The sequence below is a fragment of the Gossypium raimondii genome, unplaced genomic scaffold (assembly GCF_025698545.1).
Source record: "Gossypium raimondii isolate GPD5lz unplaced genomic scaffold, ASM2569854v1 Contig00298, whole genome shotgun sequence".
Lineage (NCBI taxonomy): Eukaryota > Viridiplantae > Streptophyta > Magnoliopsida > Malvales > Malvaceae > Gossypium > Gossypium raimondii.
Window position 1 is genome coordinate 44,670 of NW_026291398.1, and position 26,962 is coordinate 71,631.

The 26,962-nt window shown below is 37.0% G+C and overlaps 1 protein-coding gene across 1 annotated transcript; it reads left to right on the forward strand.

Moving 5' to 3' along the window:
• Positions 1-692: 692 nt before the first annotated feature.
• LOC105771894 (uncharacterized) lies at positions 693-20,813 on the forward strand. Its single transcript, XM_052627406.1, has 5 exons — positions 693-1,460; positions 1,571-2,223; positions 2,317-2,444; positions 2,594-2,787; positions 20,493-20,813. Exons 1-5 carry the CDS (start codon positions 693-695, stop codon positions 20,811-20,813), a joined length of 2,064 nt encoding a protein of 687 aa, XP_052483366.1.
• Positions 20,814-26,962: the final 6,149 nt, after the last annotated feature.

Consider the following 26,962-nt stretch of genomic DNA (forward strand, 5'->3'; position numbering starts at 1 on the left):
CTTTAAAGAACTAAAAACACGAGAAATTGTGAGGGAAAAAGGCATTGAGCGTTGTAAGAATAGAAGGGGAGACAAAAAGAGTCATTCATGCATTCTCCCGAGTGAAACACGAGCGCTGAGTGCTATTTTAGAGTGCATGCTTTTTGGAGTGGCGAGAGGTTTTGAGAGTGTCTTGTGAGGACTTTTACTTTTGTTTTACTTAACTCATTATCTGTATTTTTGTGTGTTGCTTTAGATGACAGGATCAGAAGATCGTAGTCGTGGTGGAGATCAACCACCAGATTTGCAAATGCAAGCTATTACTCGCACCTTGCAACGTCTATTAGAAAATGCATTAGAGCCTATACACTCTCGTTTGGACAAGATTGAAGGGGGTGGTTCACAATCTGTCCATAATGAACATAATGATGAAAATGACATTGAACATTCACCAAGGGTGAATCAACGACCAGGACACACAGTTGACGATAATATTTCTAACATTAAAGTTGCCATACCTTCTTTTCAGGGACGTTCAGATCCAGATGCTTATCTGACATGGGAAAGCAAGGTTGAACACGTTTTTGAGTGTTATAACTACCGAGCGAGAAAAAAGTTCGACTAGCAGCTATGGAGTTTGTTGACTATGCACTGGTATGGTGGGACCAATTACTGATTAGTCGACGACGTACAGGTGAAGGTCTAGTGAGAACATGGGAAGATATAAGCGTATCATGTGGAGACGATTTGTTCCTTCTCACTATCATCGAGATTTATTTCAGAAATTACAAACCTTGAAACAGGGCAACAGGAGCGTTGAGGACTATTTCAAGGAGATGGAGATGTCCATGATGCGTGCAAACATAGTTGAGGACCGTGAGGCGACTATGGCTCGGTTTTTGGCAGGTTTAAATTCTGAAATAGAAAACATTGTTGAAATGCAACATTATGTTGAGTTGGATGACATGGTGCATATGGCGATCAAAATTGAGCGACAACAATGTAGAAAAGCTTCTACTCGAGGTAATACTCCATTTAAATCTTTTTCGAATCCTTTATACACCCCTAACAATGTTAGGAAACAAGCACCACAACCGCCATTACGGATTCAAGAGCCAGGCGAACCCAGCAAACCAAAGCCTCCCATTGCTGATAATGGACGTGGCAAACAACCAATGGTGGCACCAGAACGATCAAGAGATATTCAGTGCTTTAAGTGCCTTGGTAGAGGACATGTTGCTAGCCAGTGTCCTAATCGGAGGGTTATGTTGATGCGAGAAGATGGAGAGATCGAGTCAGATTCTGAGGAAGATGTACATGAACTCCCGACTAAAGAAGATGAAGAGAATGACCTAGAAGTTGCTGAATCTGGTCAAGTTATGGAGATCATGGTTGTCAAACGTAGTTTGAATGTGCAACAGGTGCAAGACGAGCAACAATGTGAGACTATCTTTCCCACACGATGCAAGGTTCAAGATAAGGTATGTGTTGTGATTATTGATAGCGATAGTTGTACTAATGTTGCTAGTTCAGTGATGGTTGACAGATTAGGTCTTAAGACGACAAGCATCCGAATCCGTACAAGTTGCAGTGGTTGAATGACGGTGGAGAACTTAAAGTGACGAAACAAGTGGTTGTACCGTTTTCAATTGGAAACTACAAGGACGAGGTCCTTTGTGATGTTGTGTCGATGGATGCTACTCACCTTCTTTTAAGGCGCCCTTGGCAGTATGACAAGAGGGCAATGCATGATGGTTTTACAAATCGATACTCTTTTATGTATGCAGGTAAGAAGATTACTTTGGCTCCTTTGACACCGAGTCAAGTAATTGAAGATCAAACAAGCTTGAAAAAGAGTAAGGAAGTTGCAAAGGAGAAGAAAAAGATGAGCGTATATGCAAGCAGTCGAGAAATCAGGAAATGTCTTTCCTCTCACCAATCCTTGTTTATTTTAATATTTAAAGATCATTGTTTATTGGCTGAGTTCCCTGCTGATTTGCCTGCATCGATTGTGTCCCTTTTGCAAGAGTTTGAGGATGTGTTTCCGAAAGAAACACCGAAGGGATTACCACCTCTTCGTGGCATTGAGCACCAGATTGATTTCATTCCAGGTGCTACCATTCCAACTCGACCAGCTTATCGTACCAATCCTGAAGAGACGAAAGAGCTTCAAAGGCAAGTTGCAGAATTGATGGACAAGGGTTATATTCGAGAAAGTCTGAGTCCATGTGTTGTTCCGGTGTTGTTAGTACCGAAGAAAGATGGGTCTTGGAGGATGTGCGTAGATTGTAGAGCTGTGAATCAAATTACAATTAAGTATCGTCATCCTATTCCTAGACTTGATGACATGTTGGACGAGCTTTGCGGAGCCGTCATCTTCTCCAAAATTGACTTGAAGAGTGGATATCATCAGATTCGCATGCGAGAAGGTGACGAATGGAAGACAACCTTCAAAACAAAGCTAGGTTTGTATGAATGGTTAGTGATGCCTTTTGGTTTAAGGAATGCACCTAGTACTTTTATGCGACTAATGAATCATGTTCTGCGATCTTTTATTGGAAAGTTTTGTGTTGTGTACTTTGATGACATTTTAGTTTATAGCAAGACTTTGCAGGATCACGTAGAACATCTGAGAGTCAGATGCAGACTTTGAGAAAAGAAAGATTGTATGGTAACGTAGAGAAATGTGTGTTTTATCTTGATGGACTTACATTTCTTGGTTACATTGTGAGTGCTGCAGGTGTTGAAGTTGATCATGAGAAAATAAAGGCAATTCAGGAATGGCCACGACCGACATCGATTACTCAGGTTAGATCATTTCATGGTTTAGCTAGTTTTTATCGACGGTTTGTTCCTAACTTCAGTTCTATTACCGCACCCTTAATCGAATTATTAAAAGAATTCCGACTTCTTGTGGGGTAAAGAACAAGAAGATGCCTTTCGAAAATTAAGGATTGTTTAACAAAAGCACCGGTGTTAGCCTTACGACTTTGATAAAACTTTTGAAATTGAATGTGATGCTTCGGAGTTGGTATAAGCACGGTTTAATACGAGGAAAAGAGGCCGTTGCATATTTTAGCGAGAAACCGAGTGGAGCAACATTGAATTATCCGGTTTATGATAAAGAGATGTATGCTTGATTTGGGCATTGGAGACATGGCAGCATTACTTGTTGCCTAAGGAGTTTGTGATCCACACTGACCACGAGGCTTTACGATATATCATAGGTCAGCATAAATTGAACAAACGACATGCTAAATGGGTTGAATTCTTAGAATCTTTTCCTTATGTCATTCGATACAAAAAAGGGAAAGATAATGTCGTTGCTGATGCATTATCACGCAGATATGTACTATTGAGTTATCTTGATTCACATTTGATTGGATTTGCATATATTCGAGAGTTATACTCTGATGATCATGATTTTTGCGATAAGTATAATGCTTGTGAGAATGGTGCAGATGGATATTTTACCCATATTTTACCATGATTATTTCTTTAATTCCTTGCTGTTTTCTTGTTGCAGGAACGTGCTTACAACATTCCTAGATCCGTAACATACGAAGATAGTCTGTTTCATTAGGCTACATCGTATCATCTGTGATGTGATCCGGCCCGGTTGATTGAGTCGGGTTCACTTAAGATGCCCGATCGTCGACGAGAAGCTCGTTCAAATTTGTAGATAGATGGAGTTTGAATGTTTTATAAGCGAAAGGTAGGCAAAATGGGCTCAAAGGATGGGTTTTGGTTTGATGAAAGATAGGTTCGGTTTAACAAAGAATTAAGTTACCAAGATGATAGATAAATGGAAATGGATAAAGAACTCAAACTTTAAGAATGATTCAATACTAAAAAGTATTGCCCCTAGTCTTATATTGCTTAAGGTGAAATTTGATAAAAGATAGAAGCGGACCTTGACCCGTTACCTATATGGAGGTAAGAACCAACGGTATAATAATATAGTTGAACGCCACACCGGTTCGGTGATAAGTTCAATGGAGTTCGGATTGACGCCACTAGCAAGCTAGATAAGTCGCTTCGAGACTCGAACGAAAGAAGAGAGGAGGTAACTGATACGAGCTCGGTTATGGATGTCTCGAGTCGTATGTATTGCCCAATCGTGAATTCGAGTAAGAAGTTACTTGTTCTAGAGTAGCTTAGTTTTGGTAGCAAAAATAATTACTAAATCGAATGGAAAGGTTTTCAAATGAAAGTTGAAAGATGAATAATGGGATGGGTAGATAAAATTTAGGCTAAGGCCAAAGAAAGAACCAACAATATAGAAATTGTTGACCCGAATCTTAATAGGACACTTAGGTAAAACTTTGGTTTGAATTGGAAGATTAACCTTGACCCTCTACCAAGAATGATAGGAACCAGAGGTATAGGAACGCCACACCAATAAAGGTGATAAGTTCGGTTTCAAGGAAAAGAATTGACGCCACAAGAAAGTTGATAAGTCGATTCGGTTCGAGAAAAGAACAAGGAGAATTGGATAATCTCTCAAGTCTCAAATTTAACATAAATTTTAGCCAAAAAGTCCCTCCAACAAGCCATTTACAACATATTTATAGTCTATAATGTGCCCAACCGAATGGTCACAAAATTCAGATTAAATGAGCAAATTTAATGAACTAAAATAGCTTAAGAGCTAAGTTCACTCCTTTGAAGAATCCTAGACCTTGGGGACGGCAATGGCATCAAAATCTTTAATATCCTTCAATAATCAGCCTTGGAAATTGGATGGCCAGCAGCAGACTTTAAATGACGTCTTGGGCACACAAATAGCTCCTAAATACTTTCCTTCAACTTAAATGAGCTGAACTAAATTTGTAAGTCCTTTGGTGTGTTCAAGACAACAATAAGCATCACTTTGGAACTGAAGACGGCCTTTAATGCTCCTTGGAAGCATGAAACGTCACCTTGGTTTAAACAAACAAGCAACAAACATGTTTTGGCCGAATGGCCACTTGAAATTCCCAAACAACGACTCTTTCTTTGCACCAAGCAATACCGACTTTAATGCCATTCAAAAACGTCCCCCCTTGCATGCTTTCATTAATGCCGTCCATGCATGGGAACATCTCATTAAATCCATGTCTTTGCTTCCTTTAAATGCCGTTCCATGCATGGGAACATCACCTTAAATGCATGTCTCCTTAGCCATTAAGTAGCGAATTTAATGACCGCAAACACAAATTAAATTCGGTCAAATAATGCATCTAAAGACAATTAATTTAATTTGGACTTCAAACACATTAAGTCAATAATGAGACATAATAAATTAATTTGAAACATAGACAAATTAAATGCATGCCTTAACCTATGACAAATGAATGTGTACTAATTGAAAACATAATTAAATCATATACTAAATAAAGAAAATTTAATATAAAAATTATTAGACCCAAATTAAATCATGTGCATGCTGAAATTAATAAACTAACTAATGAACTTAATTTATTCCAGCAACTATTTAAAAGCATAAGTTAAAATAAATTGAAGTTCAAATTCAATGAGCTGAAATTAGCTCGAATTTGAGCTCCATTGAACTGAAACAATCTCGATCAACTTGCAAGAATTTGCGATTGTCGCCTGATGAACTGAACCAAGGATGTTTTCGGGGCAGGGTCGTATCAGTAACCTCACAAGAACAAAGTTCTATTAAGTTTTAATTGATCAAATTCTGTAACCTTTTACAATAAACAAGTAAGCTATTTATAGGCAAAGACTAAGCTAGCCGAATGGGCAACTTAATGGCTAAGAATTCAGCCATGAATATGCTAGAAATTTCTAGAAAGAAATAATTAATTTGCTGAATGTGCATGAATGAAGCATTAAAAATTCGGTTCATGTTTGGAGATGATGCATGGATTGACCGAATCATCATGTTGCTTCACTAGATGCATTCATGCATCCTTAGCCTTGAAGAATCTCCATAATTCCATGAATGTGCAGCCCTTTAATGATCCTACATCTCCCTTGGCTGAATGAGGCATTAATGTGCCTAAAATACTTGAATGGTCATCTTGAAAATGCATGAATCATGCATGAAACGTCCCATGTACTTTCCCCCATAAATATGATCCATGAATCTTCAAATACATGAACTTTCAGCAACTCCCTCTTGCATGAACATCCCAAATGCATGTGCTACTTTAAATGCCATCCATTGAACCTCAATTGTGCATGCACACTCCCATACATTGCACCAATCCGTTCATGAACCTGCAGCAAATAACATCAGCAAGTTAAATGCATTTCAGACACATTAAATTAGCAGCATATGAACTCAATAATTTGCACATTAAATTTGGCCATACATATTAACAAATTCAGACATATTTAAAACATCATAATTAATTAAGTATTTAATTTAGATATAATTAAAACACTTAATTAATTATTTGTCCAGATTTTAACAAATCAATTAACTTAAAATAAACTGATACGGGGTGGCGCGCGGACCAAGATCGAGTTGCCAAGTCACGAGAAACTCCTACGAAAGCTCTAAACGAATAGATCTGAAATTAAAACAAAGAACAAGATTAAACTAATCAGATCCGGAATTAAATCCCCAAATTCAATTAAATGAACAAAGAAGACACAAAGAACGAATGAATAGATGTTTTCGTAGTTCAAGAAGACAAAATCGAACTCCAAGATCAATTCTCCACAAGCGAATCTGTTCAAGAACACTAAACAACAACGAATTAAATCAATCAGATCTTTAATAGAAAATTAGGGATTTGGGCGACAAAAGAAAAGAAAGAAATTAATGAAATTGAACGAATTTGGAAGTAAAGAAAGAGTGCTAATCATCAATAACTTGAATCGCCAAGAATGCCCAAATTCCAGACCTAATTTCACCCAACAAGAAGAAATAAAAAAAATGGCAAGAACCCTAAATTTTGGGGATTTTTGGATCGAATAGTTGCTGCCAATAAAAGGGATCGATTAAACGAAGAGTTCTTGGAGTTTAATCAAGGCTGAAACACAAACAAAAACAGCAAAGAAAATTAGAAGAAGAATCGGCACAAGCAATAATAAAGAAAATAAATTGAACAGCAAGGAATTAAAGAAAAGTCCTAAGAACCCTTGAATTCCCGAAAGAATTCACAAATTCCTTCAAACGGCTCTAATCTCCCCTCCAAAGAATATCGATGGCAAGAAGAAGGTTGAAGATGGCTCCCACAATCAAAAGATTGTTAAAACAACTTCTAAAGAAAACTCAAGAGAGAATTCTTGGAGAAAACCCCAAAGAAAATTCTACACTCAACAAATCGAAATTTGATAGAAAAATAATAATAAGATGATTTTTACAAAGGGTGGCTGGCCAATGCTTATATAGGCCTCCAACAAATCCTAATCTCACAAGTAACTAATAAAAATTAAACCTAATTAATAAAATAACAAGGTAAATTCGGCCATGCACTTATATGGGTTGTTTTGGGCCGAATTTTACATGTAATGCTCCTAAAGATTAAAAAAATTAAATTAAACAAGTAAGATGTTTACAAATTGGGCCCTTTAACATTTTGGCCTGATTTTTCAACTAAGTATGAAGAAATTTCTTGATTGGGCTAAATTTTGGTTATTGGGCCTCGCCTTCAAGAATTTGGGCTCGTGATCCATCTCCTACCAAAATTGGGTCGTTGACGCTCGTAATGGAGATCCAATGCGTTTTGGCTGCAAGATTTGGTTTCTTGGAGCAAGATTTCCAAGATTTGAAATCTTGATTTTCTTGATTCTTGAAATCTCTTGAACAAGCAAAATTGGGCCAAGATTCGGTTTCTTGATTTTCTTGAAAACAAGAAAGTGAATCTTGATTTTCTTGTTCTCTCGTGTATACATCTAAGGCCTTGCTAACAAGCTCTTGAATGGTCCCATTTAGTTTGGACCACATTTGTCAGCCTTTGATCTTGTTATTGGGCCTTGTGGCAATTTGAGCCCATCACGTTCTTGAACTTGGATTGGGCCTTTATGACTCGTATCATTCCCCCTTCCTCAAAAAGATTCATCCTCGAATCTAAAAATCAAATGGGGACAAGTCACCACATTAAAAGTAGAACTTACATTGTACTCACCGGGTAGATCAATTTTATAGGCATTATCGTTGATCCGCCGAGTACTTGGAAAGGCCCATCGCCCTTGGGTCCAACTTAGTCTTCCTTTTGTAGGAAATCGTTCTTTCCTCAAATGGACCCAAACCCAATCTCCGGGTTCTAGTACAACCCGTTTATGCCTTGTTTGCTTTGTTGGTGTTGGCATCATTTGTTTTGGCTATTCATTGTCTAGCCTTCTCATGTAAGGATTTCACCAACTCGACTTTCATTCGCCATCTAAATTGTAACATGTTCAAGAGGTAATGGCCCAAGATCAAGTAATTGTTAGTGGGTTAAAACCATAAACAAGTTCAAATGGGGAATAACCAGTTGTAGAATGAATAGATCTATTATATGCAAATTCAACGAATGGTAGGCATTCTTCCCAATTTCTAATGTTCTTTCCCACCATAGCTCGTAATAGAGTCCCTAAGATTCGATTAACTACTTGGTTTGACCATCGGTTGGGGGTGACATGTAGTAGAATAAAGCAATTTAGTACCAAGCTTACCCCACAATACCTTCCAAAAGTGGCTAAGGAATTTGACATCTCTATCAGAAATAATTGTTTTAGGGATGCCATGAAATCTTACCACTTCTTTAAAGAATAAGTCTGCCACATGTGTAGCATCATCTATTTTGTGACAAGGAATAAAATGTGACATCTTTGAAAACCTGTCAACAACAACAAATATACTATCTCTTCCTTTTTTTGTTCGAGGCAAACCTAAAATAAAATCCATGGATAAATCTACCCAAGGTGAAGTAGGAATCGGTAGAGAGTGTAAAGGCCATGAGGCATTACCTTAGATTTTGCTTGTTTGCATGTAATGCACTTGGAACATACCTTTTCCACATCCTTCTTCATATGTGGCCAATGAAAGTGTTCGTGCAAGATATCTAGTGTCTTGGCCACTCCAAAATGTCCCATTAAACCTCCTTTGTGGGCTTCATGAATCAATAAGTCTCTCATGGAACACTTTGGTATGCATAACCTGTTCATCTGAAAAAGAAAGCCATCTACAAGATAAAATTTTTCAAAAGTAGTATGTCCATAATTCTTATAGATATGGCAAATCAAGATCGACATCATATAATTCTTTAATGTGTTCAAACCCTAAGACTTTAGCATTCAATGTAGTCATTAAAGCATATCGTCGAGACAAAGCATCTGCAACTACATTATCTTTACTGTTTTATATTGTATCACATAAGGAAATGTTTCAATGAATTCTACCCATCGGGCATGTCTTTTACTCAACTTACCTTGTCCCTTTAACCATTTAAGAGACTCATGATCGTATGTATGACAAACTCATTAGGCAGCAAATAATGTTGCCATACTTGAAGTGCACGAACTAATGCCAATAGTTCTTTGTCATAAGTCGAGTAATTTAACGTGCACCGTTCAATTTCTCACTAAAATAAGCAATAGGTTGCTTATCTTGCATTAAAAGCGCCGATTCCAATTCTCAAGCATCACACTCAAGTTCAAAAGTTTTAGCAAAATCGGGTAATTTAAGCAAAGGAGCGAACATAACTTAGCTTTTAGAGTTTGAAAGGCCTTTTCTTGGGTTTCACCCCATTTGAAACCCATCGATTTCTTTATAACCTCTGTCAATGGGGCAGCAATAGTAGAGAAATCTTTCACAAATCGTCTATAAAACTAGCTAAACCATGGAAAGATCTCACCTCGATTCGATTTAGAGTTGGCCACTCCTTAATTGCCTTGACTTTGTCCTCGTCGACATGAATACCTTGAGCACTAACTATGAAACCTAAGAATATTAGTTTATCACAACAGAATGTGCATTTATCAAGGTTGGCAAATAATCTTTCATTAGTAGAATATCCAAAACAGTTCGAACATGGAAAACATGATCATCTAAAGTCTTTGAGTAAATTAAAATATCATCAAAATAAACCACTACAAATTTACCCAAGTGAAGCCTTAAAACATGATTCATTAATCTCATAAATGTGCTAGGTGCATTAGTAAGGCGAAAGGCATAACTAACCATTCATACAATCCAAATTTTGTTTTAAAGGTGTTTTCCATTCATCCCTTCCTCATTCGAATTTGATGATAACCGCTTTTAAATCAATTTTAGTAAATATAATGAACCATGTAATTCATCAAGCATATCATCAAGTCTAGGAATTGGGTGTCGATACTTTATCGTTATTTTGTTGATTGGCGGCAATCAACACACATTCGACACGTACCATCTTTCTTTGGTACCAATAGGACAGAACAAAGACAAGGGCTTAGGCTTTCACGAATGTACCCTTTGTCTAGTAACTCTTCAACTTGCCTTTGCAATTCCTTTGTCTCCTCGGGATTGCATCTATAGGCTGGTCGATTAGGAATCGAAGCTCCGGGTACTAAGTCAATTTGATGTTCTATCCCTCGTAAAGGTGGTAAACCTTTAGGGGCCTCACTAAAAACATCCTCATAATCCGCAAAAGAGATTGAAACATACTAGGCAGATTTTCGTTAATGTTAGATAAAGATAAATAATTTTGCCTAAACCTCACAAGGATACAAGGCTGTTTATTAAGTAGGGCTCTCTTCACATCTTTTTTTGTTGCCAAAAGATTTTTTCCGCTCATTTTACCACTAGAGGTTCACTTACCTTTGGGCTTTTTAAATTTTGACTTTTCCACTACTATTAGCCTCTTTTCTCTCGTCTTTTGAACTTGCTCTTTCTCCTTACCCCTCACAAAATTTTATCATCCTCAATTGATCTTTATATACATCAAGAGGATTTAAAGGAGCAAAAGTGAATTTCTTACCTTTAAATACAAGGGAGTATCGATTAAGTTTACCTTGGTGTGTAACATCACGATCAAATTGCCAAGGTCGTCCAAGGAGCAAGTGTGCCGCATGCATTGGGACTACATCACACCATACTTCATCCTCATAATTGCCGAGTTTAAAAGTGACCAAGGACTGTTTCGTAACTTTAACTTGAACATTCATTAAGCCACCGAAGGTGATATGGCTTAGGGTGTTTGGTGCAAGGTAACTTTAAAGAATCAACCAAATAGCTACTCACCACATTTGAGCAACTACCACTATCAATAATGAGTGAACATAAGTTACCTTTAATAAAACACCGAGAATGGAAAATATTGGCCCTTTGGCTATCATCATCTTTCATCCGAATGTTAAGGGTTGACGAACTACAAGGCATTGAAAGTTAGCAAAGTCCCCTTCCTTTGGTGGTTCGACCAACTCGTCGCCATTATCACCATCATCCACAAGTTCGCATATCCGGATCGTATTATCGAGTCGGACGTGTACTCACCGTTATCTTTTAGAAGAAGTAATCTCGTGTTAGGGCATTCTCTACTATAATGACCACGCCCTTTGCACTTAAAGCATTCAATCTCACGAGTCCTCTTCGCACTTGAATCACCTAAATTGGGCTGCTTAGAAGGTGTTTGCGTTTTAGCAGGAGCCCTTTCTTCCAATCGATTGTTTACTTCCATTACTCAAAGAAGACTTGTTAGTAACAAAAGGTGGTTTTGAACTCTTAAAATCGAATTGGAATTGTTACCTCGATAATATTGTGAAGTAGAGAAGGACCCAAACCTTTGTTCCTTTAATTGTTGCTCGATCTCAATGGCTTTGTGAACGCTTCTTCCAAATCAATGTAAGTTTGTAGCCTTAATGTATTAGCTATCGGCTGTTCAAACCATCAATGAATCGAACCATAGTTGTTTCTTCATCTTCCTCCACATTAGCTCTCGAATGAGCATCTCCATCTCTTTAAAATATTCATCCACCGTCCTACTACCTTGGATAAGTCTTCTCAACTTTGTTTTAATTTCTCTATAGTAGTGAGGTGGAATAAACCTTTACGCATAATCTGCTTCAACTCATCCCATGTCAAAATCTCACCTTCATAATTCGATGGCGGTTTACCCCAAGTTGAGTCCACCAACTTAATGCATAATCGAAAAATTCGGTGTTGCTAACGCTACCTTTTCATCATCCGGACATTTATAATACCGACACATGAGTTCAATCTTAGATTCCCATTCACAATAAGCGTCGGGATCATTCTTACCACGAAATTGGGGAATTGTGAATTTCGGTTTTGCCAAAGAAGGTTGTCCACGATCATGAAAATCATCATCCAATCTAGGGACACGTCGAGGGCGCGCCTATGGGGCTGATTATTCCTATCTTCCCGATTGGATCTCGATATTGAAGTTCTTGATTCATTCGTACCTCATTCAAAGTAGTATTCAATGCTTGAAGGGTAGCATTTATTTGTGTGATTGCAGCAGCGTGTCCTTCTAACTGTTGTTGGACTTCCATAAGTGTATCATTATGGTCATCTTTAGACATCTTCCCAAAAAAGCTGCAAAAATAAACACTCAACACTCAAAAATAAAAGTTAGCAAACCTCACCGTTAGTCACTCAAAAAGAAAATTCAAATTCTCAATGAGGTAGAATTCAATCTTGTGAGTTCTTTATCAGAGTTTATATCAACCAATTAGAGAGTATGAACCAAACTACCAAAGAATCCTAATTTGCACTAGGATGCCAAAAAACTGACGAGACACCAATTGATTCGTGTTGCACCGAGGAAGAAGTTGTGCACACGTGTAAATCCTACTAACACAAGAAACAAGAAGGTGTTAGATAACGTAACAGAAGAATAAAAAGCAAACAAATGAAAACCTACAGCTAAGAATCAATAAAAATTGCTAAAACCAGAAAACCTGAAAAACTGCGGAGTAACTTGACAACTTTGTTCGAGGTGTTCCCGATCTCTAAAAATCACGAAATTAAATCTGGAATGTCCTTAAATATTGAATTTTTGATCTGGAAATTTTTGGCACCAAATTCAACCCGCTGAATCTTTTTTTTAATTTTTTATTAAATTTCGTCTTTTTTGATTTTTTGACTTTTTTGACTGATTTTTTTGCGGGAATAAATTTTTTATATTCAATCACAGTGCCACAAATATGTATGTAAAATTTCAGATCAATCGGACAACGTTTACCCACCCAAATGAATTTTTTTGAACAATTTTTCTGGGTAAAACTGCTGTTTGTGCTTTAAAAAATAGAGATCAGTTTAGAAATCAACCAAGAACACCCAAAACGCCCAAAATCTGATACCAAATGATACAGGGTGGCGCGCGGACCAAGATCGAGTTGCCAAGTCACGAGAAACTCCTACGAAAGCTCTAAACGAATAGATCTGAAATTAAAACAAAGAACAAGATTAAACTAATCAGATCTGGAATTAAATCCCCAAATTCAATTAAATGAACAGCAAGACACAAAGAACGAATGAATAGATGTTTTCGTAGTTCAAGAAGACAAAATCGAACTCCAAGATCAATTCTCCACAAGCCGAATCTGTTCAAGAACACTAAACAGCAACGAATTAAATCAATCAGATCTTTAATAGAAAATTAGGGATTTGGGCGACAAAAGAAAAGAAAGAAATTAATGAAATTGAACGAATTTGGAAGTAAAGAAAGAGTGCTAATCTGTCAATAACTTGAATCGGCCAAGAATGCCCAAATTCCAGCAGCCTAATTTCACCCAACAAGAAGAAATAAAAAAAATGGCAAGAACCCTAAATTTTGGGGATTTTTGGATCGAATAGTTGCTGCCAATAAAAGGGATCGATTAAACGAAGAGTTCTTGGAGTTTAATCAAGGCTGAAACACAAACAAAAACAGCAAAGAAAATTAGAAGAAGAATCGGCACAAGCAATAATAAAGAAAATAAATTGAACAGCAAGGAATTAAAGAAAAGTCCTAAGAACCCTTGAATTCCCGAAAGAATTCACAAATTCCTTCAAACGGCTCTAATCTCCCCTCCAAAGAATATCGATGGCAAGAAGAAGGTTGAAGATGGCTCCCACAATCAAAAGATTGTTAAAACAACTTCTAAAGAAAACTCAAGAGAGAATTCTTGGAGAAAACCCCAAAGAAAATTCTGCACTCAACAAATCTGAAATTTGATAGAAAAATAATAATAAGATGATTTTTACAAAGGGTGGCTGGCCAATGCTTATATAGGCCTCCAACAAATCCTAATCTCACAAGTAACTAATAAAAATTAAACCTAATTAATAAAATAACAAGGTAAATTCGCCATGCACTTATATGGGTTGTTTTGGGCGAATTTTACATGTAATGCTCCTAAAGATTAAAAAATTAAATTAAACAAGTAAGATGTTTACAAATTGGGCCCTTTAACATTTTGGCCTGATTTTTCAACTAAGTATGAAGAAATTTCTTGATTGGGCTAAATTTTGGTTATTGGGCCTCGCCTTCAAGAATTTGGGCTCGTGATCCATCTCCTACCAAAATTGGGTCGTTGACGCTCGTAATGGAGATCCAATGCGTTTTGGCTGCAAGATTTGGTTTCTTGGACCAAGATTTCCAAGATTTGAAATCTTGATTTTCTTGATTCTTGAAATCTCTTCGAACAGCAAAATTGGGCCAAGATTCGGTTTCTTGATTTTCTTGAAAACAAGAAAGTGAATCTTGATTTTCTTGTTCTCTCGTGTATGCATCTAAGGCCTTGCTAACAAGCTCTTGAATGGTCCCATTTAGTTTGGACCGCATTTGTCGGGCCTTTGATCTTGTTATTGGGCCTTGTGGCAATTTGAGCCCATCACGTTCTTGAACTTGGATTGGGCCTTTATGACTCGTATCATAAACAACTAATTCAACTAAAGACAAATTAAATGGTTTATTTCAGCAAAATAAATGCAAACTAAAGAAAGCTAAAAAGAAGCTCATTGGGTTAAAATTGAGCTGAATTGATCTCGAATGAGCTGACTTGAGCTCAAGTGAGCTGGAAATGAGCTAAACAGAGCTCAACGAGAAGAAAATGAACTAATTCAGCTCACATGGATTTGCAAACAATGCTTAGGAAGCTGGTCCAAAAGTGTGTCCGAGGCGTGGTCGTATCATCCCCTCCCTCTTTAAAGCGATTTGTCCCCAAATCGGGCCATTTGCTCGCGAAAAATTGTTCAAGATTTTGATAGCCACAAATGGCTTGGATCGAAAGAAGCTCATTCGCATGCCCTCCCTCTTTAGAAGGGTACCACCTCACATCGTTACCTATAAAAGAATAGAACGAATTAGTAACACGATGAAGGTTAAGCACAAAGGAACTTTCCAAAATTTGATTCACAATTCGAACAAATAAACCGATACCAGGGTCAAAAATAGAAATTGTTCTTACCATTTTTTCGATAGAAACAAACCTAAATCACAAAACAATCGAAAGGCATAATCTCAAGGTCGAATTATAAAATCCAAGCCCTTTTAACAAGAACAAAGAATAATAATCTCCGGTCAAAACAAAATTTTCTCTTGCCATTTCAATTTGATTTGGCAATTTCATGACAGACTTCATAGAAAGAACACTAAGCAACTCAAAATCATTATCATGCAAAACATGTTCGGATCTTTTAGACCACAGTTGAGAACAACCTCCGGAAACAAAATTTTGATTTTGACTTAACAAACCAACAAGATTCACATGTCTCATTTTCAAACTTAAAGACAAAGCATCATACAAACAAAGATTGTTTACACATTCATTCAAACAAAATTTACGATGCTTGCTTTCTTTCATGGATGATTCATAATAACAAACTCCAGGATTAAACAAATGATTTTGACTACTCGATCCAAATGGCAACGAGGGTGTTAGCATACTCAAATTCAAACAAGCAAACCCTTTAAATTTTGTTCGAAAAGATTTACGAAAACATGGAAATTTCACACCACAAATTAGATAATTCACATTATCAACACAACCAAACAGATGATATGTCGACTTTTGATCACACAATTCCTTATTTTGTTGGTGCTGTTTTATTCGTTCTTCATCAAAAATCTTGCTGATGCCATACTCATTAATACATTTCCATTCCTTTTCAACAGGATCAGTTAGAATGAACAATTTATACGGACTTTCATCTCGAGCATCCAAAACATGCATTCCATTGCTAGTTAAAGATAAACAACCAATACCATCAAGAAAATAATATTTTTCAAAAACAAGAATCTTCTTATCATCAGAAAAAACAAATGGATCATCATCAATCAAAGAATGACAAGTAGCCACATCAAAGTTTAGATTTTTTCTAAAGACCAAATCATCAACAATGTGTACACCAACAATCGGAAAAGGCAGAGGTGCTTTAAAATTTTCAACATTCATACCTTGCTTACCTTGAAACATTGGAAGAATGATATCTTGCAATTGATCGTGATGGAAATCAGTAGGAAACAAATGGTGATTAGAGCATTGCAAGACTCCTTTCAAGGAAAAATCAACATTTCGATCCAAGGTTAAACAACAAAACAAATGTTTGAATGGGCTCTCTAAGACCAACAAAATGGCGAATTGATCGATAGAAAACAAATCACAATCGAATGAAGACCAAAAGATTCTTACGACTTACCTTGAAAGTTTGAAAATTATTCACAACATCCAACTTACCTTTTCAATTAATTGAAAACATCGTATGTCGAAAGATAATGAAGTTGGAACCAATCAGTGGGTGAAATTTTGCAAACTGAAACAAAGAAGAATCAAAAGCAAACTCAAACAGGGTTAGCAAAAATTTTCCTTACTTTTTCTTGCTTGCTTTCTTCACTCGTTTCTTTTGCGAACTCTTTTTCTTTTCCACTCGATTTCTTTTCAAGCTCTCTTTCAATTTCTTTTTCCACTCTTTCTTTTTCTTCTCTTTCAATTTCTTTTCAATCTCTTTTGCTTTTCACTCTCTTTTATTTTTGAAATCTCATTTTCATATTTTTCTTTTTCATTTCTTTCATTTTCATTTTCTTTATTCTTTTCTCGCTCAAAATCTTTTACAACCAAAATTTTCAATTTGATTTGGTCCTCATGGACTTGTTCCGTGTGGCGGTGCTAAGGTGATTTTCCTTCCTTGATGCTTGAAGGAATACCTATTGGTACGTTCATCGTGAGTGACCTTGTGATCCAATTGCCATGGTGCTCCCAGCAACAAATGGCAAGCTTGAATAGGTACCACATCACAAACGACTTCGTCTTGGTATCTGCCGATGGAATATGCAACACACACTTGTTGAGTAACTTCAAATTCACCTTTGTCGTTAAACCACCGCAGCTTATAAGGTTGGGGATGCTTGGTAACGAGTAAGCCAAGTTTTTCCACCATTCTAGTGCTGGCCACATTTGAACTAATGTCACCATTAACAATGATGCAACAAATTTTATCGTGGACTCGGCATCGAGTATGAAACAGATTCTTATGTTGCGGTTCGTTCTCCAATTGTTGAAGACTTGAACTCATTTTGATGTCAATGTTAACAGTGTCAAATCTTCTTTATCTTTGTCGATATTACTTGGAGTTCTCCTTTTGTATTCGTGAATTCAGATCGTATTATCCTTTGCATTTCTCGCTTCCATACTTGGAATTCACATTCAGAAAATTCTTCGGACATGTTTCAACAAAATGTTAGAAAACAAAAGATAAATTAGAAAGAAAAATAATCCTCACCACAAAATCTCACAAGTTCTCTCGCAAAGAAAATAATAAATGGCACACCACTCGTGTTTCACTCTTATTTGGCTTTTCTTCTCTCAAATGAACTCACGCTCTCTTGCCTTTTACCACTTGACCTCGTCTCACAAATTCATAATTCGTCTCGGTAGACTTAATTTTCTGCTTGAGGGTCGGTTTCAAAATGGGTTACAAAGGATAATGTCAGGTGTAAGATAGGCTGAACAAAGAAAAAAATTGGTTTAAAGTGTGGCGTTGGGATGGATAAATAATGGTAGGAAGGGAAACTTGATGATCGAAGTAATAAGAGATGAAAATAAAACTCGCAAGACTTTTCACTTCTTTTTTTTCTTCTTCTTTTTACTCTTTTTTTTTGCTCACTTCTTTTTTTCTTTTTTTTTCGAATTTTTTTTGAATTTTGATTTTTTTTTGTGATACTCCAATACAATAGTAAGGTAAATACAAGGAAGGAAAAAAAATTAAATTACAACTCGAAATTTTTTTTGATTTTTTTTTCACGTTCCGAACCTACTTGTGGCCTTGTTACGAACGTCAGTGCTCATCGTTTTGCAAGCTCTGATACCAAATGATGTGATTCGACCCGGTTGATTGAGTCAGGTTCACTTAAGATGCCCGATCGTCGACGAGAAGCTCGTTCAAATTTGTAGATAGATGGAGTTTGAATGTTTTATAAGCGAAAGGTAGGCAAAATGGGTTCAAAGGATGGGTTTTGGTTTGATGAAAGATAGGTTCGGTTTAACAAAGAATTAAGTTACAAAGATGATAGATAAATGGAAATGGATAAAGAACTCAAACTTTAAAATGATTCAATACTAAAAGTATTGCCCCTAGTCTTATATTGCTTAAGGTGAAATTTGATAAAAGATAGAAGCGGACCTTGACCCGTTACCTATATGGAGGTAAGAACCAAAGGTATAATAATATGGTTGAACGCCACACCGATTCGGTGATAAGTTCAATGGAGTTCGGATTGACGCCACTAGCAAGCTAGATAAGTCGCTTCGAGACTCGAACGAAAGAAGAGAGGAGGTAACCTCACAAGAACAAAGTTCTATTAAGTTTTAATTGATCAAATTCTGTAACCTTTTACAATAAACAAGTAAGCTATTTATAGGCAAAGACTAAGCTAGCCGAATGGGCAACTTAATGGCTAAGAATTCAGCCATGAATATGCTAGAAATTTCTAGAAAGAAATAATTAATTTGCTGAATGTGCATGAATGAAGCATTAAAAATTCGGTTCATGTTTGGAGATGATGCATGGATTGACCGAATCATCATGTTGCTTCACTAGATGCATTCATGCATCCTTAGCCTTGAAGAATCTCCATAATTCCATGAATGTGCAGCCCTTTAATGATCCTACATCTCCCTTGGCTGAATGAGGCATTAATGTGCCTAAAATACTTGAATGGTCATCTTGAAAATGCATGAATCATGCATGAAACGTCCCATGTACTTTCCCCCATAAATATGATCCATGAATCTTCAAATACATGAACTTTCAGCAACTCCCTCTTGCATGAACATCCCAAATGCATGTGCTACTTTAAATGCCATCCATTGAACCTCAATTGTGCATGCACACTCCCATACATTGCACCAATCCGTTCATGAACCTGCAGCAAATAACATTAGCAAGTTAAATGCATTTCAGACACATTAAATTAGCAGCATATGAACTCAATAATTTGCACATTAAATTCGGCCATACATATTAACAAATTCAGACATATTTAAAACATCATAATTAATTAAGTATTTAATTTAGATATAATTAAAACACTTAATTAATTATTTGTCCAGATTTTAACAAATCAATTAACTTAAAATAAACAACTAATTCAACTAAAGACAAATTAAATGGTTTATTTCAGCAAAATAAATGTAAACTAAAGAAAGCTAAAAAGAAGCTCATTGGGTTAAAATTGAGCTGAATTGATCTCGAATGAGCTGACTTGAGCTCAAGTGAGCTGGAAATGAGCTAAACAGAGCTCAACGAGAAGAAAATGAACTAATTCAGCTCGCATGGATTTGCAAACAATGCTTAGGAAGCTGGTCCAAAAGTGTGTCCGAGGCGTGGTCGTATCAATCTGGTATCAGTGCATAGGGTTGGAATTGTTGTACTTTTCTTCTCCAACAAGAAAATTTGAAATTCATAACAAAAAATATATATATCAGCTTCGAAAATTCAAAAAAAAAAACAACAACAAAAAGAGAAAGAAAAATCATATTCAAAAATAAAAAATAAAAAAATAAAGGAGGAATTGAAATTTATCAAGTTTGGGAAAGAAAAAAAAAGTGTGTTTTGTTATGTTGAAATGTTGAATAATGTTTAGTTTTGTACTCTGTAATTGCGAAGTGCTTGGATATCAACCAAAACGAACTATTCTTATTTGTTCGATGCTAGGAACGTTGTAAAACACTTCTTTGCAGTAAGAAACTAAATTATTTAAATTTCATCCTTTTTCCTTTGTTTATTTTATTTTCTTATCCTTTTACTCTTTTCTTATCCTTTCCCTTTGTTTATTTTTTCTCTCTCTCTAACTGTGTGTTTTCCTTATAGCCAACACAATTATAATAACAGTTCGAAATGTTGGATTAGTCCTTTAAAGAACTAAAACACGAGAAATTGTGAGGGAAAAAGGCATTGAGCGTTGTGAGAATGAAGGGAGACAAAAGAGTCATTCACGCATTCTCCTGAGTGAAACACAGCTACCGAGTGCTATTTTAGAGTGCACAGTTCTTTGGAGTGAAAACTAAGAGGTTTTGAGAGTGTGCTATGAGGACTTTTACTTTTGTTTTACTTAACTCATTATCTATATTCTTGTGTGTTGCTTTAGATGATAGGATCAGAAGATCGTAGTCGTGGTGGAGATCAACCACCAGATTTGCAAATGCAAGCTATTACTCGCACCTTGCAACGTCTATTAGAAAATGCATTAGAGCCTATACACTCTCGTTTGGACAAGATTGAAGGGGGTGGTTCACAATCTATCCATAATGAACATAATGATGAAAATGACATTGAACATTCACCAAGGGTGAATCAACGACCAGACGCCTTACGATTGACGATAATATTTCTAACATTAAATTGCCATACCTTCTTTTCGTGGACGTTCGAGATCCGGATGCTTATCGACATGGGAAAGCAAGGTTGAACACGTTTTGAGTGTTATAACTACTCGAACGAAAAAAGTTCGACTAGCGACTATGGAGTTTGTTGACTATGCACTGGTATGGTGGGACCAATTACTGATTAGTCGACGACGTACAGGTGAAGGTCTAGTGAGAACAAGGGAAGATATGAAGCATATCATGCGGAGACAATTTGTTCCTTCTCACTATCATCGAGATTTATTTCAAAAATTACAAACCTTGAAACAGGGCAACAGGAGCGTTGAGGACTATTTCAAGGAGATGGAGATGTCCATGATGCGTGCAAACATAGTTGAGGACCGTGAGGCGACTATGGCTTGGTTTTTGGCAGGTTTAAATTCTGAAATAGCAAACATTGTTGAAATGCAACATTATGTTGAGTTGGATGACATGGTGCATATGGCGATCAAAATTGAGCGACAACAATGTAGAAAAGCTTCTACTCGAGGTAATACTCCATTTAAATCTTTTTCGAATCCTTTATACACCCCTAACAATGCCAGGAAACAAGCACCACACCGCCATTACGGATTCGAGAGCCAGGAGAATCCAGCAAACCAAAGCCTCCCATTGCTGATAATGGACGTGCTTTAAGTGCCTTGGTAGAGGACATGTTGCTAGCCAGTGTCCTAATCGGAGGGTTATGTTGATGCGAGAAGATGGAGAGATCGAGTCAGATTCTGAGGAAGATGTACATGAACTCCCGACTAAAGAAGATGAAGAGAATAACCTAGAAGTTGCTGAATCTGGTCAAGTTATGGAGATCATGGTTGTCAAACGTAGTTTGAATGTGCAACAGGTGCAAGACGAGCAACAACGTGAGACTATCTTTCACACACGATGCAAGATTCAAGATAAGGTATGTGTTGTGATTATTGATAGCGGTAGTTGTACTAATGTTGCTAGTTCAGTGATGGTTGACAGATTAGGTCTTAAGACGACAAAGCATCCGAATCCGTACAAGTTGCAATGGTTGAATGACGGTGGAGAACTTAAAGTGACGAAACAAGTGGTTGTACCATTTTCAATTGGAAACTACAAGGACGAGGTCCTTTGTGATGTTGTGTCGATGGATGCTACTCACCTTCTTTTGGGGTGCCCTTGGCAGTATGACAAGAGGGCAATGCATGATGGTTTTACAAATCGATACTCTTTTATGCATGCAGGTAAGAAGATTACTTTGGCTCCTTTGACATCGAGTCAAGTAATTGAAGATCAAACAAGCTTGAAAAAGAGTAAGGGAGTTGCAAAGGAGAAGAAAAAGATGAGCGTATATGCAAGCAGTCGAGAAATCAGGAAATGTCCTTCCTCTCACCAATCCTTATTTATTTTAATGTTTAAAGATCATTGTTTATTGGCTGAGTTCCCTACTGATTTGCCTGCATCGATTGTGTCCCTTTTGCAAGAGTTTGAGGATGTGTTTCCGAAAGAAACACCGAAGGGATTACCACCTCTTCGTGGCATTGAGCACCAGATTGATTTCATTCCAGGTGCTACCATTCCAAATTGACCAGCTTATCGTACTAACCCTGAAGAGACGAAAGAGCTTCAAAGGCAAGTTATAGAATTGATGGACAAGGGTTATATTCGAGAAAGTCTGAGTCCATGTGCTGTTCCGGTGTTGTTAGTACCGAAGAAAGATAGGTCTTGGAGGATGTGCGTATATTGTAGAGCTATGAATCAAATTACAATTAAGTATCGTCATCCTATTCCTAGACTTGATGACATGTTGGACGAGCTTTGCGGAGCCGTCATCTTCTCCAAAATTGACTTGAAGAGTGGATATCATCAGATTCACATGCGAGAAGGCGACGAATGGAAGACAGCCTTCAAAACAAAGCTAGGTTTGTATGAATGGTTAGTGATGCCTTTTGGTTTAAGTAATGCACCTAGTACTTTTATGCGACTAATGAATCATGTTCTGCGATCTTTTATTGGAAAGTTTTGTGTTGTGTACTTTGATGACATTTTAGTTTATAGCAAGACTTTGCAGGATCACGTAGAACATTTGAGAGCTGTATTGCAGACTTTGAGAGAAGAAAGATTGTATGCTAACGTAGAGAAATGTGTGTTTTGTACTGACAGACTTACATTTCTTGGTTACATTGTGAGTGCACAGGGTGTTGAGGTTGATCATGAGAAAATAAAGGCAATTCAGGAATGGCCACGACCGACATCGATTACTCAGGTTAGATCATTTCATGGTTTAGCTAGTTTTTATCGACGGTTTGTTCCTAACTTCAGTTCTATTACCGTACCCTTAACCGGAATTATTAAGAAGAATTCCAGCTTCTTGTGGGGAAAAGAACAAGAAGATGCCTTTCTAAAAATTAAGGATTGTTTGACAAAAGCACCAGTGTTAGCCTTACCTGACTTTGATAAAACTTTTGAAATTGAATGTGATGCTTACGGAGTTGGTATAGGCGCATTCTAATCTGTGAAAAGAGGCCGTTGCATATTTTAGCGAGAAACTGAGTGGAGCAACATTGAATTATCCGGTTTATGATAAAGAGATGTATGCACTGATTTGGGCATTGGAGACATGGCAGCATTACTTGTTGCCTAAGGAGTTTGTGATCCACATTGACCACGAGGCTTTACGATATATCACAGGTCAGCATAAATTGAACAAACGACATGCTAAATGGGTTGAATTCTTAGAATCTTTTCCTTATGTCATTCGATACAAAAAAGGGAAAGATAATGTCGTTGCTGATGCATTATCACGCAGATATGTACTATTGAGTTATCTTGATTCACATTTGATTGGATTTGCATATATTCGAGAGTTATACTCTGATGATCATGATTTTTGCGATAAGTATAATGCTTGTGAGAAAGGTGCAGATGGAAAATTCTACAGGCATGATGGATATCTTTTCAAAGAAAATAGGATATGCATTCCACAGGGTTCAATGCGTGATATACTGATCCGTGAAGCACATGAAGGTGGATTGATGGGTCATTTTGGGGTCACTAAAATGTCACACACCTTAAAAGAGCATTTTTTCTGGCCTAAGATGCACCGGGACGTTGAACGCTACTGTGAACATTGTGTGACATGTAAGAAAGCAAAATCGAAGGTTTCACCACATGGTATGTACTTACCTTTACCTATTCCTGAATCCCTTTGGACTGAAATTTTAATGGACTTTATTTTGGGATTATCTCGAACTAGAACAGGTCGGGATAGTATATTTGTTGTGGTTGATAGATTCTCGAAGATGGCACATTTCATTTCATGCCATAAGACTGATGATGCTGTTAATGTGGCTAACTTGTTCTTTAAAGATGTTGTACGATTACATGGTATTCCTAGGTCGATTGTTTCTGACAGGGATGTGAAGTTTTTGAGTCATTTCTAGGGGACTCTTTGGAGCAAACTAGGTACGAAACTTATGTTTTCTACTACTTGTCATCCCCAGACTGATGGGCAAACTGAGGTTGTTAACAGAGTTTTATCTACTTTACTTCGATCCATCATTAAAAAGAACATCAAAACTTGGGAAGATTGTTTGCCACACGTTGAATTCCCTTATAACCATGCTGTACATTCTGCTACTAAGATGTCACCTTTTGAGGTTGTTTATGGCTTTAATCCTATTACGCCTCTAGATATGTTGCCTTTGCCGAAGGAACAGGTGATGAACAGGGACGGTAAAGCAAAAGCAGAATACGTGAAGAAATTGCATCAACAGGTTAAGGAGAACCTCGAACGAAGGACTCAACAGTATACAAAGCAAGCAAACAAGGGCAGAAAGCAAGTCACCTTCGATGTGGGAGATTGGGTTTGGGTTCATTTCCGAAAGGAACGATTTCCAGCCCAGAGGCGGTCCAAGCTGTTACCGCGTGGTGATGGTCCTTTTTAGGTGTTGGAGAAAGTGAATGACAACGCCTACAAGTTAGACTTGCCAGGAGAATACAATGTGAGTGCCACATTTAATGTATCTGATTTAACCCCTTATGATGATTCTACATATTTGAGGACAAATCCTTTTCCAGAAGGGGGGATGATGTGCGCACGCTCACACCAACAAAGCAAATTGATCCGAACGTCTTACCATTAGGACCTATTACTCGATCTAAGGTAAAGAAATTCAGGGAAGCCTTGTTCGTTACTTGTGCTACGATTCCAGATTTATTCGATCATGTTCATGCCTTAGAACATAGGCTTTATAACATGTTGCATGCTGATATGTGACGTATTTAGGTTCTACTATGTATTATGTGTGTATTTAAGTATGTTTTGGTATTGATTTGATGTTGTTTGTGTTTTAATGAATAAGATTGCAAGTGTTTACAACTTGTATTAGTGTAGAAACTAAGCTCTATAATGTGTTACATACTGAAGTGTAACATTTGCATTAGTTCCATTGAGTATATAAGTGTGTTTGCATTATGTTTACAGCTTGTTAATAAGTTTTCAATAAGTTTGCATTACTTTAATGCATGTTTGTTTTGTTTACCATAAGGAAACGTAATGGACAAAGACTTAAGATCTTATTTCTAGCTCGGTTGAAGCTCAAACAATAATAGACAATGACTTAAGACCTCATTTCTAGCTCGGTTGAAGCTCATATATGTGCATGCACTTATCTCACTCGAAATAGTTCGAAAGATTGTTTCACTCATTTCATTTCAAGACATTTCTAGCTAGCTCAAACTCAACTCCACCGGCTCAACTCCAAATTGACGAGTCCGTAGCGGTGAAACGTGTCCTATGTAAGGCGAGTGTCCTATGCATTTGTGGTAGCCCATGTGGCATCCAAACATGTGAGGAGCACATGACCGCTTGTGCACAAGAGTGTGTGTGTGCATGTGTAGCTGAATATACAAGGATAAGAACAAGGGAGGTTGTCGTTTGAAATTTAAATGTATGGTGCTATTAAAATGACACCAAAAGGAGTTATAACTTCTTATTTTAAAACCTTTTGATTACAGCCACGAATTTCCATTCAACACCCCTCTTTTGTACTTATAAATACATATTAAAATGATGTATTCAGGTTAGATGATTTATGAAAACAATTACGTTTGAGAATTTCTCTCAATTTCGGTTCTTCATTGAACTTTCCTTGGCATTTCAGACTTAGTTTGTTGTGTCAAATTTTCTTGATACTTGGGTTCCTAGATCGCTATCTAGAGGGTCCAAGTCCTTTTGACGTTGAATGATTCGATTCGGGTTTGCTCGAGATTGTGCAAGTTCTTTCGAGTTTAACGTTAATCTATTCCAACGATTACCTTTGCCATTGTTGAACACTCAAGTTGCTGCCTTGGCCATTTCATGAAGCGTTCGACTTCACCGATTGAATTTCTTTTTATTTTAAACGCCAACAACTTCATTTTCCTTCCATTTTCGTTCTTTTGTTTTACCCATATTTTACCATGATTATTTCTTTAATTCCTTGCTGTTTTCTTGTTGCAGGAACGTGCTTACAACATTCCTAGATCTGTAACATACGAAGATAGTCTGTTTCGTTAGGCTACATCGTATCATAATCTTAATTAAATAAATTGCATTCTAGCTCAATGAGCTAGAATCCACCCGAATTGAACTGGGATGAGCTTGTGAAAATGTCGAGCCTCGCTTGTGGGCTGAGCCAAGGATGATTCCAGGGCGGGGTTGTATCATTCCCCCTTCTTTAGAACGACTTGTCCTCAAGTCAAGCCGTTGGTTCATTCGATCATAACTCTGCTTACTCATCCTTCCTCGATCAAATGGAACGAATGGCAATTGAAGCAACTGAAAAAAATATCCATGAGTTAGCAAAAAGTAGTGTAAACAAATTTGCAATTCGAGTATAACAAGACAAATGTAATGCAGGCTATTGGAAAGATTCAGATTACCATGCAAGCGAACTAGTTTACTCGACAAGGCCATGAAAAATGTTCAAACAAAATCGAATAGATTTACGGCGTGCATACATCTTAAATTGATTACACAAGCTATAATTGGATCCCGAGTAATGAGTCAAAATATGTACATAGGCATCACAAGCAGGTAATGAAAAATATTTACATGGTTCTCGAAGTTGCACAATCATACAGTGCATTAGGCGATTGACTATCGATTCTATTACAATTACATCAACACAATTATCGAAACAAGAATCTTTTGTCAACATTAAAATAGATAGATCGTGTTCAATTG